The 16,098-nt window shown below is 39.3% G+C and overlaps 1 protein-coding gene across 1 annotated transcript in view; it reads right to left on the reverse strand.

Annotated features, from left to right (window-relative positions):
• The window catches only part of kdrl (kinase insert domain receptor like), a 197,265-nt gene that overhangs the window by 18,062 nt on the left and 163,105 nt on the right, over positions 1-16,098 (reverse strand). Inside the window, exons 25-28 of the mRNA XM_048544908.2 lie at positions 13,142-13,241; positions 11,585-11,690; positions 8,217-8,347; positions 7,949-8,039 (exon numbers count right to left, since the gene is read on the reverse strand). Of these exons, the coding sequence (XP_048400865.1) occupies positions 7,949-8,039; positions 8,217-8,347; positions 11,585-11,690; positions 13,142-13,241 (428 nt within the window). The remainder of the gene's footprint in view (positions 1-7,948; positions 8,040-8,216; positions 8,348-11,584; positions 11,691-13,141; positions 13,242-16,098) is intronic.

Here is a 16,098-nt window from a genome sequence, read left to right on the forward strand (position 1 = left end):
CTTCAACTGGCTGCTCCAAGGGACTGAGTCTGGGCCCAGAAATACCCACCGCTCTTGGGGGTACTGCTGGGACTGAAGAGCTCACAGAATTTTACTGCATGGAAAGAGACATTTTAGTTCATCATGTACATGCCAGGCTTCAAGAATCTATCTTTTCTAGTTCCATTTCTAGCACTTGGCCCATAGTGTTGTTAGCTGTGGAGTTTCAAGCATTCATCTAAGTAATTCTGGAATGTTGTGATGTTTCCTGACCCACCTCTCTTTTAAGTAGTGAGTTACAGATACCTATGACTCTCTGGGTGAAAAGATTCCTTCTTCAAACCTCCTGCCCATTAGCTGAAATATATAACTGTTGGAAATTTACTCCAGTACTAAGGGGAATAGTTTCTGTCTATCTCCTCCATCTACACCCCTCAATATTTTTTATATTTCAATGAGGGACCCCGCAGGCTACCCTGCTCTAAGAAAAGCAAGCCTGTCTCTTCACAGCTTTAACACTGCAGTTTCAGCAATGTCTTGTCAAATGTCCTTTGAACTGTTCTCTCGAGCAATCATATTCTACCTGTATCATGGTGATCACAACAACACATGTTACTCCAGCTGTGACATTACTAACATCTTATGTAGCTGCATCATCAACTCCCCGTTCTTGTACTCAATATCCTGAGTAATAAGGGCAAGTATCCCCTACCTCAAAGGAGGAGATAATTGAACATTTGAAAAAAATAAAGCTGAATTCACCAGTGTTCTCATGGTTTCGTGAAGGGCACATTGTGCTTGACAAACTTGCTGGAGTTCCTTGAGGATGTAACCAGCAAGGTGGATAATGGAAATCTGATGGATGTGTCATATTTAGACTTCCAGAAGGCATTTGACAAGGTTCTACATAAAAGACAGATCTAGAATGGTAGGTCTCAGAGGAAAATGAGAAGCAGATTCAAAGTGCACCAGTGTAGAGGGATCTGATGTCTTTGTGCATGTATTGCGGAAAGTGGATATGCAAGTGCATCATATAATAAGAAAGGCAAATAGAATCCTAGCATTTATTGCAAAAGGTTTGGATTGTAAGAGTAAAGAGGTGTTGTTACAATTATAAATAGGTGCTGGTGAGACCACACCTGGAGTATTGTGTCCAGTTTTGGTCTCCTTATTTGAGGAAAGAGTGGTGGCACTGGAGGCAGTTCAGAGATGGTTCATCAGATTGATTCTGGGAATGAAACAGCTATTGTATGAGAAGCAAATGAATAGCTTGGGCTTATATTTATAGGAGTTCAGAGGAATGAAAGGGGAATCTGATTGAGGTATTTAGAATACTAAAGGGAATAGATAAGGTGAATGTTGAACTGATGTTGTCCATTGTGGGGCAGTCTCACACAAGAGGCAATAGATATCGAGTGAGACGAGATGGAAAACTGAACTGAGGAGAAACTACTTCTCGGAGTGTTATGAATCTATGGAACTCACTGTCCCAGAGTGCAGTAGAGTCAGAATCAATCACCGGATTCAAGAAAGAAATAAATATGTTTCCATATGTTTCTAATGAAATGCGGGATAAAGGGCTATGGATAGCAGGCAGGGAAGCGGAATTGAGACCAGGAAAAGATGAGTGATGATCATGTTAAATGATGGAGCAGGCTCAAGGGGCTAAATTGCCCTTTCCCACTCCTAATTCCTATGTTCTCATGCCATTTTAATGACTTTTACACTTGTCATTCTGCCTTAAAGAACCTACGGGCATGCACACCAAAGTCCCTCTGATATATTGTACTTCCTAGTCCCACCATTCAACCTGTGTTGTCTTGTTAGTCCTTCCAAAATGCACCACTTCACACTTCTCTGGAGTAAATTCCATTTTCCACTGTTCTGATCATCTGGCCTGCCTGTCTGCATTGTCCTATAGTTTAAGGCTTTCTCCTCACAGTGTACGACATCACCAACTTTCGTGCCATCTGCAAACATTCTGATCAAACACCCTGCATTCATGTCTAAATCATGAATGTAGACAACAAACAGGAAAGGACCCATCACTGAGCCCTGCGGTATGCCACTGGATGTAGACTTTCTGGCACAGAACAAACTTTAGAACATTGGCTTACTAGTAGAAAGTAGCTTTTTTATTCAATTTGCCAAATTGACCTGGATCTCATGGCTCTTAACTTCTCAGCCAGTATCTCATGTGACACCTTATCAAAAGCCATGTAGGCTTTTGTAGTCCATGTGGGCTACATCAACCTGACTATCCTCATCTACACATATAGTATTCTCCTCAAAAAATTCGGTTACACCTATCAGATATGATCTCTCCTCAACAAAGCCATGTTGACTATCCTTGATTAATTCCAGCTTCTCCAAGTGGTGAGTAATTCTGTCCCGAAAATATATTTTCAGAACTTCCTTACCTCTGTTGTTAGAGGCATTGGCTGAGTTCCTGGTTTTTCCTTATTAGCCTTTTTGAATAATAGGTTCCACATTAGCCATCCTCCAGTCCTCTGGCCCTTCTACTATGGCCAGAGAGAGTTTAAACATTAATTACGCAGCCCCTGCAATCTCTTCCCTTGCCTCCCACAGCAGCCTGGAGTACATCTCATTTGTATGTAGGGCTTTATCCAATTTTTAGTCCACTAAAAATCTTGAATGCCTCTTTCCTCTCAACTGTAATATGTTTAGGAATATCATAGTTCTCTTCGCTGACTTCTATACATGCATCTTTCTTCTCCATAACAAATACAGATGCAAAAATATTTAGTTAACACCTCATCTGCATCTTCTAGCTTCATACATATATTTTGCCATTTTGGTCTTTAATAGCCATGGGTTATACTCTTGCCCATAAAGCACAAGTAGAATCCCTTTGGATTTTTCTTTATTTTGCCTGCCAGTGTTGTTTCATGCCCCCATTTTGCTTTCCCAATTTCTTTTCAAGCAACCTCCTGCACTTTCTACATGCCACTTGACGTCTATTATTTTGAGCCCCCAGTATCTACCATCAGCTTTGCGTTTTTTTTCCTTTTCCAAACCTAAACATTCCTTGACATCCAGTTTCTGAGGCTGTGGTGATCCTGCCCTTCACCCATACAGGAACATATTGCCCTGCATTCTCATTTCTGTTTTTGAAAGATCCCCACTGCTCTAATGTAGATTTTTCCAAGAGTAGCTGCTCTTGCCAGATCTTGTCTTATCATATTAAAAGTCAGCCTGTGTCAAATTCTAATGATTCTTAATTCCGGATATTTATTGAATTCAAATTCTACTAATCCGTGACCTCTATCTGTTTATCCTGCCCCCTTCAGTTTTCCCTGCAGCCATTCAGTGACATCTTCAACTTGGTTCAAGGAGGCAACACACCATCCTTAGGTCATCTCAGCAGCCACAGAAATGTTAATCAGTACTCCTCAAGATCGACTCTTCTACCATTTTATCTCTTCCCCTCTTTCTCTTCCCTCATGGTGCAGCTGGGCTGTGGCTGCACTCCTCACAGGGAGCATCACTCTCATCGTTTCCCAACACGATAAAAACTATTTTTCAGTGAGGTGCACTCTTGGGCTTTTTTAGCTACCTGTCTGCCTCCCTTCTTTTGACTGATTGTCATCCATTCCCTCTCAGACTATACATCCCTATGCTGAGGGGTGACCGCCACTGGAAATGGGATATTTTTAAAGCACTCAGCCCCATGGATGCACTGCTGTGCTTCCAGCTGACATTAAGCTCTGAAACCCAGCCCTCAAGCCAGTCAAGCCAGGGGTACGTCTGTAGACAGGGTCATCCAGACTGGCACAATGTCTAATACCTCCACCCACTACTGCAGGCTGTGCAACACACACCTTCCCTACCTTCAATTAAACTTTCAATTAAAATACACTGAACCAAAATTTAAGCCAATTAGAAACAAAGTATTTAGGTTTGTTGTAATTGACTGTAAGTTGTCACAGAGTTCCACACCTTACCCACTCCTCTCAGTGACACTGGCTGCCTCTTTTGTGTTCCTCCCCTGCTATTTCTGGTGATGCCGCCTGTCTGTTTTGTGAGTCTTCACCTTATCCATTCCTCGCAGTAATTCTGACCATCTGTCTCGGACCCCTTAGCTCACCTTCTCCTGTCAGTGACACTGACTGTCTACTCGAGGGTCCTCCCCTCACCTGCTCCTCTCGAGTTCGTTCAGCAGTTCCTGGAGGCAGGAAACATGACTCTAAGAGGGTGGAGGCCATGGCTGTAGGCAACTAATTACCTGAACAAGTCAAAATTGAGTTGTGACCTCCAGGGCCGGCTGGGTGGTGGTGGGGTACTTGCTACTGACTTTCTGGCCAGTGGGCAGGGCCGCTGACTCTGCATAAAGTCTTAGCCCAAACTCTGTGCTTTAACATTTCCCATGAGCTGATTTTCATTAAACCCAATGGGATCCACATAAAAGGTCAGTCTTCGATGGCTTAATATGTACCACGTATTAAAAAAAAGGGTGACGGAAGCACTCATATTGGATAGGACTCTACTTCAGCATCTCCAATGCCCTACACCTGCTTTATGTGTCAGATGAGGTGAGCACGAACAACTGCATGCTTCTGGCTTGACTTAATCTCAGTAGAAATTATTTCAAAGAATAATTCCATTATTTATCAAATACTGGTGAGTTGGAAAGAATTCCAGTTGCATAACAGATATCAAATTTGTTTCAAGCTATTAAATGATACAATGCCAAATCAACTCGTCTTGTCTGATTAAACTTTAACTTCCCCGATGTTATGACACATTTGTTATTAATGTTGGATTTTTTCCTATCCCATTACCGAAACTATGACACACTTGGATAGTATTTGTTTTGTAAGGTTTTGTATGGCTATCTTTTCAATGAATTCTGATGTATTTTGAGTTCTACATATTATATTTACTAAAAAGATTCAGCAGCAAGTAAATAAAGTACTGTTGAACAGTGAGATTTGTTATATCTGCTCTTAGATGTAATTTAGCAACAGTAAGTCAAACAGGAGTATTTTTAATCCCAAAAATATTTTCCTGTTACTTATTCATAGGATCAACAGATAACATATCCAGTAAGCTTGTGATGTCCCTTACCTGCATATGTAGAGGCTAGTTGATTCCAAATATATGTATATATGTTAATTGCACAATAAGTGGAAAAAGCTTTTTTTAAATTCTTTCAAGGTACTGTTATGTTTTGTATTAGTTATGTGATTTACCTTTAAGAGGACTGCTCATGGTCTCATCACCATGTGACCTAAAGGTATAAAGCTCCATCTTACTGAGCTCTATCCATATGCAGCATTACAGGCTGAGGGAAGCTAGCTCAGTTTGGGATCAAACAAGCAAGTGCCTATGTTTGTAATGTAAATATGTAAATCCCAGGTGCAGTGATAAAAGTTCATGGAATTCTTCAGTACTACTTGACACATACCTTGCATTTTAGTAAGGCACTTCATTGAGTAGTCAACCAAATTACTGTGGACCTGGTATCATATATAGGCCAGATCAAGGTAGTTATGAATGGCAGAGATAACAAGGTGTAGAGCTGGATGAACACAGCAGGCCAAGCAGCATCAGAGGACCAGAAAAACTGACATTTCGGGTCGAGATCCTTCTTCAGAAATGGGAGGGGAAGGGGATTCTGAAATAAATAGGGAGAGAGGTGGAGGCGAATAGAAAATGGATAATGGAGAAAATAGGTGAAGAGGAGACAGACAGGCCAAAGAGGCAGGGATGGATCCGGAAAAGGTGAATGTAAGCAGGGAGTTAGGGAGGGGACAGGTCAGTCCAGGAAGGATGGACAGGTCAAGGGGGCGGGATGAAGTTAGTGGGTAGGAGATGGGGGTGGGGCTTGAGGTGGGAGGAATGGTTAGGGATGCAGGGATGAGCTGGGCTGGTTTTGGGATGGGGTTGGGGGAGGGGAGATTTTGAACCTTGTGAAGTCCATGTTGATACGCTTGGCTGCAGGGTTCCAAACAAAATATGAGATGCTGTTCCTGCAGCTTTTGGGTGGCATCATTGTGGAAATGCAGGAGGCCCAGGATGGACATGTTGGTCAAGGAGTGGGAAGGGGATCTTATTGAATGGCAGAACTGGCTCAGGGAATCAAATAGCCTACTCCTGTTTTTATTTCTCATGTTCTTGTGGTCTTAACAACAACTGACAATAGTCATCATGGTCAACATCACTTGCTTTGTATGCTAGAGTTATTAATTGAATTCAAGTTCCATTGGCTACACAGAAAGCTAACCAGATCTGTATGTTCCATTGCATTTGGATGCATTAAACATGCTTAAATTTTGAACTTGGGGGATTTCATATGAGATTTCCCCCACCTCTCTGCCCACCCAAGCTAGAATTCATTGGACTTAAAAATAAAACAAAGAACACCAGGAATCTGAAAAAAAATAAAAACAGAAATTGCTGGAGAAACTCAATAGATCTGGCAGTATCTGTGAAGAGGAAACGGCATTATTATTTCATGTTCAGTGACAATTCCAGAACCTCTGAGTTTCTCCAGCGATTTCTGCTTTTTTCACTACATTGGACAGGTTGGGTAGAGGTAATCGCCTCACTCTTCATTTTGAAAGCTTCTTGCTCTTGTTTATGTGCTTCCTGTGGTGGCTCTGGGTAAGATCAGGAGCCTAGAGCATTGTAAGAAAATTTGGAAATAACTATCTGTGACATAGTGGCTCACTAATGTCACCCAGTAATATGTATAATTTTCTACATTGAAGAGGAGCCAATGGAAAGGCTTGAAGCATTATTCTGTAGGATTTCAAGTGTGATGGAATATGTTAAATCCAGCATTGGGAAAATGAACACATTTACTGTCAAATCCTTTACTAGGGCCCAGCGGTCTCTTCATAAATAGAAACTGCTATTATAATCATGGGGCTATAAAAATAAGAAAAAAATGTAGTCATCCTTGTATTCTTTTATTAGAGATCTCTGTCTGTCTGTCTATCTGATTAACAGTTGGTCAAACATGGACAGCAGTCTGAAAATTTTGTCAAAATAACCTTCTGGAAAAGAAAGATTTCACATGGTCTGACCTCTACTGACATTTTATGTGTCCATGGGAATGCATGTCAGAATATCTTAGCATTTGAGAAATGATGTTACCCCAATGACTCCCAGATAAGAAACAGGGAAGCTGTTTTCAGTTTCCATTAGCATTAACGTGCCAACCAATGTCCCTTTATAATCCAAATTGTAAAAGCCATTTTTTCATAACTTTTACTGACCTCTTTAATAATACTTTGTGTATTTTACCTATGCATTTATGGGACATAAAAACAGATATATTAGCTTGTGCAAAAGAGTGTATGAATGTTTAATAAGGTTGTATTAAATTACACTGCAAATTATTGAACTTGCTAACTAGTTAATTTAAATAGATTTTAAGGACATCTACATGAAGACAACAGACAAAGCAATTTGCTATGAATATGTCAAACATATGTGGACTAATATTATACTGTTTTAATTTTTAGGATAACTAATCATTAACAATTCTGTACCTGTTGGTGTATTGTCTCATCTGGTGCAGCAGTCAAGACTTTTTGGTAATGAGAAACAGGGGATGGTGTAGGGGGAGGATGCTGGAGAATCTGTGACAGATTACTAGGTTGGTGCCTTTGTATAGATGATGTGGCACAAACCATTTTCAGTTATTTCTGGGTCAAATGATAGATTTGGCAGGGAACTGGATCAATTCCTGTCAAGAAAATAGCTACTCGTTCATAGCAAAATTAAAGGGTCTGTTTGATTTAAATGGTGTTTAAAAGAAATGAGGTGGATGGATTTGGATAAGCCAATGAATGAGGTCCCACATTGACTGTGGTGGGGCATTTTGATATTTGATCTGTCAAATGACCATTTCACATTTAACGCTTTACTTCCTGAAATGAAGTGAGCAATTTTAGATGTCATCCAATTCTAAATTGACACCTGCAGATTAAAAACTTACCTCATGTATCACAGTAGTCTTATTTTCTACAGGAACCTCGTCAAAAGTTTTTACACTTATTGGCCTCTTCTTTGCATTGTTGCTGTTGAGTCTATCGGCAAAAAGAGACAAGGAATGATGACTTAGTGCAAGCAGGTTGATAATGTGGAACTAAAAATGAAGCAATAGTACAAATATCAGGTTAATTTTTCTCAATAGAAAATAATAACTTTGTTTTCTTTGCTACAACTTAATGAGCACCTCTTGATTAGTCTAAAATTTAACCAACCCGATGACTCCTGTGCAACTGTAATTAACTTTTGGATTTGTTATGTCTTCTGTGAGGCTGGGATCTGCAGAAAGGTTTGAATCACCATCAGCTGGCAGCATAGTATTCAAAGGAATATAATCTTTTCCATCCTATAAAAAAAGCAGAGAGCAAATCAGAGAATGAAAGAAAGTGTGTATAATTTAGCACCAGCCAGCTCAAAACATTTTCTCTCAACAGTTTACGTTGCTGATTCATTGAAATTGAACATTTGCACACAACAGCATAGGTCTAGTTTGGTCTAATTGCTTTTCGGGGAACAGAAAGCTCAAGTACTTGGAGTTGAGAGGGCAGGATGAGCATGTGGTGAGTAATCTTCCAGAGATAGATCCTATTTCTAGATGGAGAATAGATAACACTTTACTTTCACTCTTCCTTCATAATTTCGGATAGGCTGAAAAAAAAACAAATCTTTTTAGCTCACTTTAAAATTTAAAGAGAGCATCTTTTCCCAAAAAAATTGAATTGTAAAATCTTTTTGCACCAGCTGCTCATAAACATGATACTCACAATAAAGCCAAAATTGCTCAGCCTCACCAAAGCTTTGGCAGACATTTGCTGTGTATTTCTTAGTCTCTGTTCATGGCTTGTACAGTCACTCTGTGTTTCCAGAGTTGGGCATTCAGAGATAGCAGTTCAAGAAGCCGTCTCACTATCATCTTTACAAAATGGTGGTTTTGCCAGCAAGGCCCACATCTCGTGAAAAATAACAAAAAACCCGGAGAGCAGCCTACAAGCAAGCCATTGTATCTGATTGTGAATTCTTGTCAACAAGCAAGCAACACTTTCCAGGTGATACTGACACACGAATGATGATCTTATATTGCCAGTCGTGTTTTTTTCTTAATCTTGGAATTGTTTATGAGAATCTGAGCTTCTAGTTTTACATATTTTTGTTGAATATGTGCCAAAGAAGACTTCAATCAACTACAGAGGGTGTCTGCTGTAACAACAAAGCAGTTCATTTGAAATATGTTGAAAGGAATTGAATGCCATTGTTGGATCTTGGTAACAGAAGTGCTAATGCATACGTATGAAATTCCCCTTTCGATTCAAAACAGGCACTAAAACCCTCGAAACATTTGGAATACTGCTCCCTCTAAAATAATGGAGAAACTAATTTTATACAAATAACTTTAAAACATGAACAAAATTTCAATTTATGAGGGGGAAGCTTGCCATTTGCTTGCAAATACAATTCTCTTTTAACAGTAACATAACAATATCTCACACTCTTCTCTTATATGTTGGCTCAGGCTAATTTTGAGAGAATTTTGATAAACATTCTTGTTTTTTTCAGAGAAAGGGAAATGAAGAAAGTTTCAGATATTGATAACCCAGTTATAAAATAGGAATTTTGGCAGTATAATAACATTTCAGCTTTTCGTTAAAACTCCTTGTGAATCATTGCTGATGAGGTTTACAGCATTTGGGCACGTCCTGCTTGTAAAGCAATAGTTTGTAAGTAACATTTCAAAACAGTTTAAATGTAATTGTATAGCTCATATTATCACTATCTGCAATTATGGATCAAGAGTCCTGTGAACAATGTGCACAGAAGAGTTTTATTGTACAGAAAACTGACTGAATAATATGCAATTCTGCAAATGACCAACATGGTTTTTTTCAGGCAGGAGAATATTCTATGTTTTATTAGTTGAATGTGAGGACAATAATGAGTTTGGTAAGGTTTTTGGGGAAGATGGTGAATTACCAGTAATGTATCTCAACTGAGTTATCCATTAGGACAGATTAATGACCTGCCACTACAATTTCAAATCCCACCATGACAGTTGGTAGAATTTAAATTCAATAAACACAGAATTAAAAGCTATACCCATAAAGTTGTTGAATAAACCACTACTGAATATAATAAAACCCCACAATGTCCTTTAGGGAAGGAAATTTGCCATCTTACCATGTCTGGCATACATGTGACAGCAATTTGGTTGAATACTAACTGACCTTTGAAATGGTTTGAAAACCATACAATTCAAAGACAGTTAAAGATAGGCAATAAAGTTTAACCTTGCCAGAGATGTCCATGCCTTATTAGGGAAAAAAATTAGATCACATATTTAGGAGTTAGAAGGTGAACACAAATATTTTTGGAAGTGTCAGCTTCTGTAAAATTGTTTTTCCGCTCACTATCCTGATAATGTTTCACAAGCTATTATATTAGACACTGACAGATTCATGATAGGTTAATCGTGAAACATAAACTTTTTTCTTCTAAAAGTCCCATCATGCTTGGAAATATAAATCACTTTTAAGAAATATATTTACTTCCAGAATTAGTTCATTCAGGGATTAATCATGTTATCTAGGTTTACATTTCTATTAGAATCCCACCATTTCCATTGCAGGATGCATCAATTAGAATTCCCACAATGTTAATTATGTACACAGTTGCATGCTGTATATCTGAATTACTGAACATGTCATCAATGCAACCAGTTATTTAGTTTTGTAGTAAGTGAACTGTTATATGATCAGGATTATTGGTCTATTCATTATTTTCATTTTTTCTTTTAAACAGCGTCTGCCATTAAATTTGCAGGTCAGATTAACATGAAAATGACAATCATATAACAAAGGATCACGCTTGGAGATTTACAAAATATTTAAATCCTTCTTGGTACAGTCATGAATTATGCGCTTTGTTATTTGCAAAGTCATGCTGACTAAACTCCAAGCAGATCAACTGAATAGAATCATCTTAAAATGAACTAACTAACACAACATTGGACCTACTGCCAAGTGCACCAGCTTGAGGCAAATAGTGTTCATAACAATAGTAGAATATGTGGGAGTTGGACTTCTAATTGTGGGCAACCAACAAGATTATCTTAACTAGAGATAGATTTGGAGTGAGCTTTTCTTTAAGCATGAAGTTTCAACCATGAGAAAATAATCTCTGAAGGAAGCATTCTCATTGTATTTACTCATTTGCTTCATCAGTAACTTCCGTGTTGGTTCAGGGATATGTGAATTACATGTGTTGCTATGCTTGAACCTGTTCCAAAATATTAGGAACAAGGTTGTGGCATGTTGCAATGCTTTCAACGGGTCAGTCAAAATAGGTCAGTGTTCACTGAATTATTTTGTTGATATGGCCCTCTAAGACACACAAATCTTTCCATACAAAACATATTGATATTGAGCAGTAAGAGAGCATATATATTTTTTCTATGGTAACCCCCGTTGATTGAATATTAAACAAAGATTGTTCAACCCCTCTGACATTTCTACTTTTGGCAACTGTTGATTTTTACTTTTGCCTCCTTCCCCACTTCCCTGATGACCTCTGACCCACTTGGTTATCCTACCTGCTGAACATTGGCTTGCAAAAGATCTCCCAGCTGTTCCACCAGCTCACTGAAGGTAGGCCTTTCTCCTGGCTCTCCATGCCAACAGTTTAACATTGTTTGGTAGCTAAAACAGAAACATAGCAGGGGTATAAAATGACTTGGTTAGCAATATATCAAACCTATTTATTCAGGTCTAGCAAGTCTAGGCTTTGTATAGTGTTTGCTGTTTAAGTTTCCTGAGCTGATTTATAGAATATAGAATCCCTACAGAGTTGAAACAGGCCCTTTGGCCCAACAAGTCTCCACTGACCCTCAGAGCATCTGACTCAGACCCATCCCTCAATAACCCACCTAATCTACACATCTCTGACCACTACAGGCAATATAGCATGGCCAATCCACCTGGTCAGCACATCTTTGGACGGTGGGAGGAAACTGGAGCACCTGGAGGAAGCCCATACAGACACAAGGAGAATGTGCAAACTCCACATAGACAGTTGCCTGAGGGTAGAATTGAACCCAGATCCTGTGAGGCAGCAGTGCTCACCATGAGCCACTGTGCCACCCTTATTGTAAGTTTTATTTGTGTAAAAAGGGGCATTAGTAGTTTTGCTTTAGAAGCCATATCCCTAGACTCCCATCATGCTGCAGCTGGTAAAGATACACTTCTATCTTTTATTTTGAATGCTTGAGTGTTGGAGGTTGCCTAAAATTCAAGTTACGACCTGTGTTCTGCTGGTCATGAAGACTGCAAAGCACAGTTCATCCACCAGAGGGCAAAAATCACAGCAAACCTTTTAATCCGCTGAAAGATTGAGAGAACATATCCTTCAGCCATGAAACTCAATTAGGTGCTGACCGCTGCCCACCATGCTGAGAAAGAGGAACCAAAACCCACCTTATGAAAATGGTGGATCTGGGAGCAGAACTGCAGTCTTATTAGAAGTGTACAAAACAGGCCGAAAGATGAAGTGACCAAAATTTAAAAAAAACTTTAATGAAGCTAAAAACAAAAGAAAACTGGAAATCACAGCAGGTTAGGCAGCATCCATGGGAAGAGAGTAAGCTAATGTTTTGAGCCAAGATGATTCTTCATCAGACTCACGTAATGTGATGAATATTACTTTGACTGGATTTTGCCTTTCAGCTCCAGTTCTGAATTCAGGCTAAAGATGGAATCCAGCTCTCTGCAGGTATTGGTCTCAGTGATTAGGAGTGTTGGAAGAGATGGGGTTGTTAACTGGGAAGACTTCTGCCATACCATCAAACTGTAGATGCTGGGCTGGGTAGATTAATAACCCACCTCTTCAATGTAACATTATAAGCTCAATTTTTCAACAGTGAAGTGTAAACTTGGTGGATCTGGGTTCTGCCACAGGTTATTTCAACATACCACAATTATATTATACACCACATGTCACCTCTCTGAGATCATATTTTGTTTAAATTTGTCTTCAGTTTTGCCAAACTGGCTTCAAAAGCTTACCAAAATAATGGACTTTCATTATTTATAATTACTATTATAATTGGAACAGTTCTGCTCCAAAAAAGAAGAGATTGGATGAAAAGTCTTACACTTCTGATGTAGAATATTCAGGAGGCTTCATCCTTGTACCTTCTTTTAGCTTGTGGCAAAATTCTTCATCTATTTGTACCCCTGGATATGGAGAGGCACCTACAGCCGAGGAACATAACAGACAACAATTACTTATTTTTACCAGAAATCTTCTCCCATTCATAGGTTCAACAAGTTTTTTTTAAAACCTTTTCCAAATGGTCATTGTGAGCATGTATACTTTAACAATCATCATCAGCACATCACTTGACCACATTAGAAGATGCAGTCAGGCCCATTGTTGTCCTTAATTTTTGTCTACATCCTTTGACATCCTACACAACCAGTTTTGTACTGACATAGATTGATACGTGACAGATTGGGAATTGAATCTAACCCACCTAGCTTGGTCAAGCACTTAAAACTGTGAGTAGCTGAAGAGTCTGTCCATTTCAGGCCGGCGGCATCCTTTCCTCTCTCTATTTTCCATCTTTTTACATTTTCTTTTCTTTCTTCATCTTTGAGGCCGGAAAAGGGCGGCAGCTGTAACGCAGTGGCTTGGATTGGGATGCATGGTGACAGTGGCAGTGCCTGGAGCAGGGGCTCCTGATGGCATTAGTCCTGGAGCCTGAGCTCTTGGTTGTGGTGATGTCTGGAGTAGGCACTCCTAGAATAGTGGGTGCGTGGAATGTGCTGCTGGTGGAGGTAGTGGAGTCAGATACATTAGGGACATTCAAGCGACGCTTGGATAGGTACGTGGATGATAGTAAATGTAGAATATGCAGGGTAGTTTGATCTTAGAGTAAGATAATGGGTCAGTACAACATCGTAGGCTGAAGGGACTGTACTGTGCTGTGCTGTTCTATGTCCTATTTTCTCGTGGCAGTCAGCCTGGAGCCTGGACTCTTGGTGATGGTAACAAGGTGCCAGCTGTGCTGGTGGCGGTGCCTGGAGTGGGTACTCTTGGCAGTGTGGATGAGGTGGTGGCAGCAGCAGAGCTGGGGTCTCCTGGGGCATCGGTGTTCTTGTTGCTGTGCCTGGAGCAGGGACTGCATGAGGCTCAGAACACCTTGCAAAGGCCTTGCTGAAGCAGTGAAGCCACGCTTGAGACCCAATTTGAACACTAGATGAGCTCTATTTAAGTAATTTCTTTTTATTCTTTTTGTAACTTGAAATGGTGCTGAATGGTGGCAACACAACACTTTTCATTGTATCTTTCTAGATGTGTGTGACAATAAAATCATTCAGTCATATCAGGATATACTAGCAAGTCCTGTTATGTTACGCCATGACCTGCAAAAACTGTATTTGTAAGGCAAATTTCAATGCAAGTCAGCTCTGAATGAAAGACTGGCTACAAGGGTGTCATTCTCATCATTCTAATCCCACCAGGGAAAGACCTGGGAATTGAGTACAGTCTGCCAATATTATTAAAGATGCAACTCGTTATTTTTAATATTTAATGAGGTGGCAGGAAGCTGCCTAGGTAAACAAATACAAAACCTACAGAGCAGTGAATAAATTTCACTCACTAAATTTCAAAATAATATGCCGAAGAAAGAATGAAAACCCCTTTGGAGTCGCCGTCCTCCCTAACACATTTGAAAGTGACTGAGCTGATGTATTTCTGCAGCAATTCATTTGTGAAACATAGAGTTCTGCACTGCTGACACATTATTCTTCACTTCAATTGCTGAACGCAGAGGTTTGGCTTTCTATATTTTTCAGCTAAATGATATGAAATAATAAACAGATCAATAATTGTGAAATTTCTGGGTGAGCTACATGTCAGGGATCGGAGAAATGTCAAGGATTGATACCCATGACTAGTGATATCAAGGGATAAGTATAGGCAAAGACCACTTAGCTCCTTGAGTCTATTCTATCATTCAACTGGATCATAACTGATCTAACCTTTATAGTAACTAGGTTTAGCAAAGGGAGGTTGCTGTACATGTTTTATGGGCTACAGACATGAGGAAGAAAGCTTGCACCTCCAATAATCACAGTCACAGGTCTGCAGGATGACAGCGTATGTTATATACATGATATTCCCTTCCTCCAAACATCAATCCTACCACTTCCATCCAGCTTAGTCGTCTTCACTCCCTGATAAATAATCAGTTATGTTTTATTCTAGCTATTTACAGAACAATTTGAAGGTATAGTGTAGGAATTTGGATTATGATAAATTTTACAAATTAGTGAAAGTCTGATAAACAAATACTTCCATGTCATAAAATATGAAAACATGTGGAAATAGTAGAACTACTGTTTAAGATACTTCTTACTTGGAGTTTAGCATTTTCTTAGCCTGTTTCTAAAACAGGCCACAACTGTAACTGTTTAATTCATTCAGCACATGCAAAGTAGCTACAAAAGCAAATATACTCCCACTTTTCTTCCTGGCATTAATTTTCCATGATTTGTCGTTTAATATGTTACAGCCAAACCATCTTACAGAATTACAGAGTTTAACAGAACTGGAAAACTGGCCAACTTTGTGTATTATTAAAAAGAGGCAGATTTTCCTTTGGGTCACCTAAATCAACAAGATAAGGACATTAACTGCTAGACTTTGAAAACCAATCACAGACATTCTCTACTTATATTTATCCAGCCTCACTAATGTATCACAGCAATGAGAAACTTGGCAGAATTTCATAATATTCTTTGCCAGTCCTTCTTTCACACAAGAAGTGATGTTTTGATGGTCTTTCTAATACTGCCACATGGTACTCTGATTTATTATCTCCTTTACATTCTGTCTGATCATCTTGGGTGTTGTCATTTAATGGGAGACGTCTCACTTCTCTTGCAAATTTACATTTCACTTTATCACCACTTACAGACAAGACTGAAAATCTATCATTCTCATTGCTAATACAGTAGGAGTCTTTTGTGACCCTAATATCAGAAAGTCTCATGAAGTGGATATTATTGAACACTATTAATTACGGGATCTGCGATCAATGAT

The sequence above is a fragment of the Stegostoma tigrinum genome, chromosome 15 (assembly GCF_030684315.1).
Source record: "Stegostoma tigrinum isolate sSteTig4 chromosome 15, sSteTig4.hap1, whole genome shotgun sequence".
Lineage (NCBI taxonomy): Eukaryota > Metazoa > Chordata > Chondrichthyes > Orectolobiformes > Stegostomatidae > Stegostoma > Stegostoma tigrinum.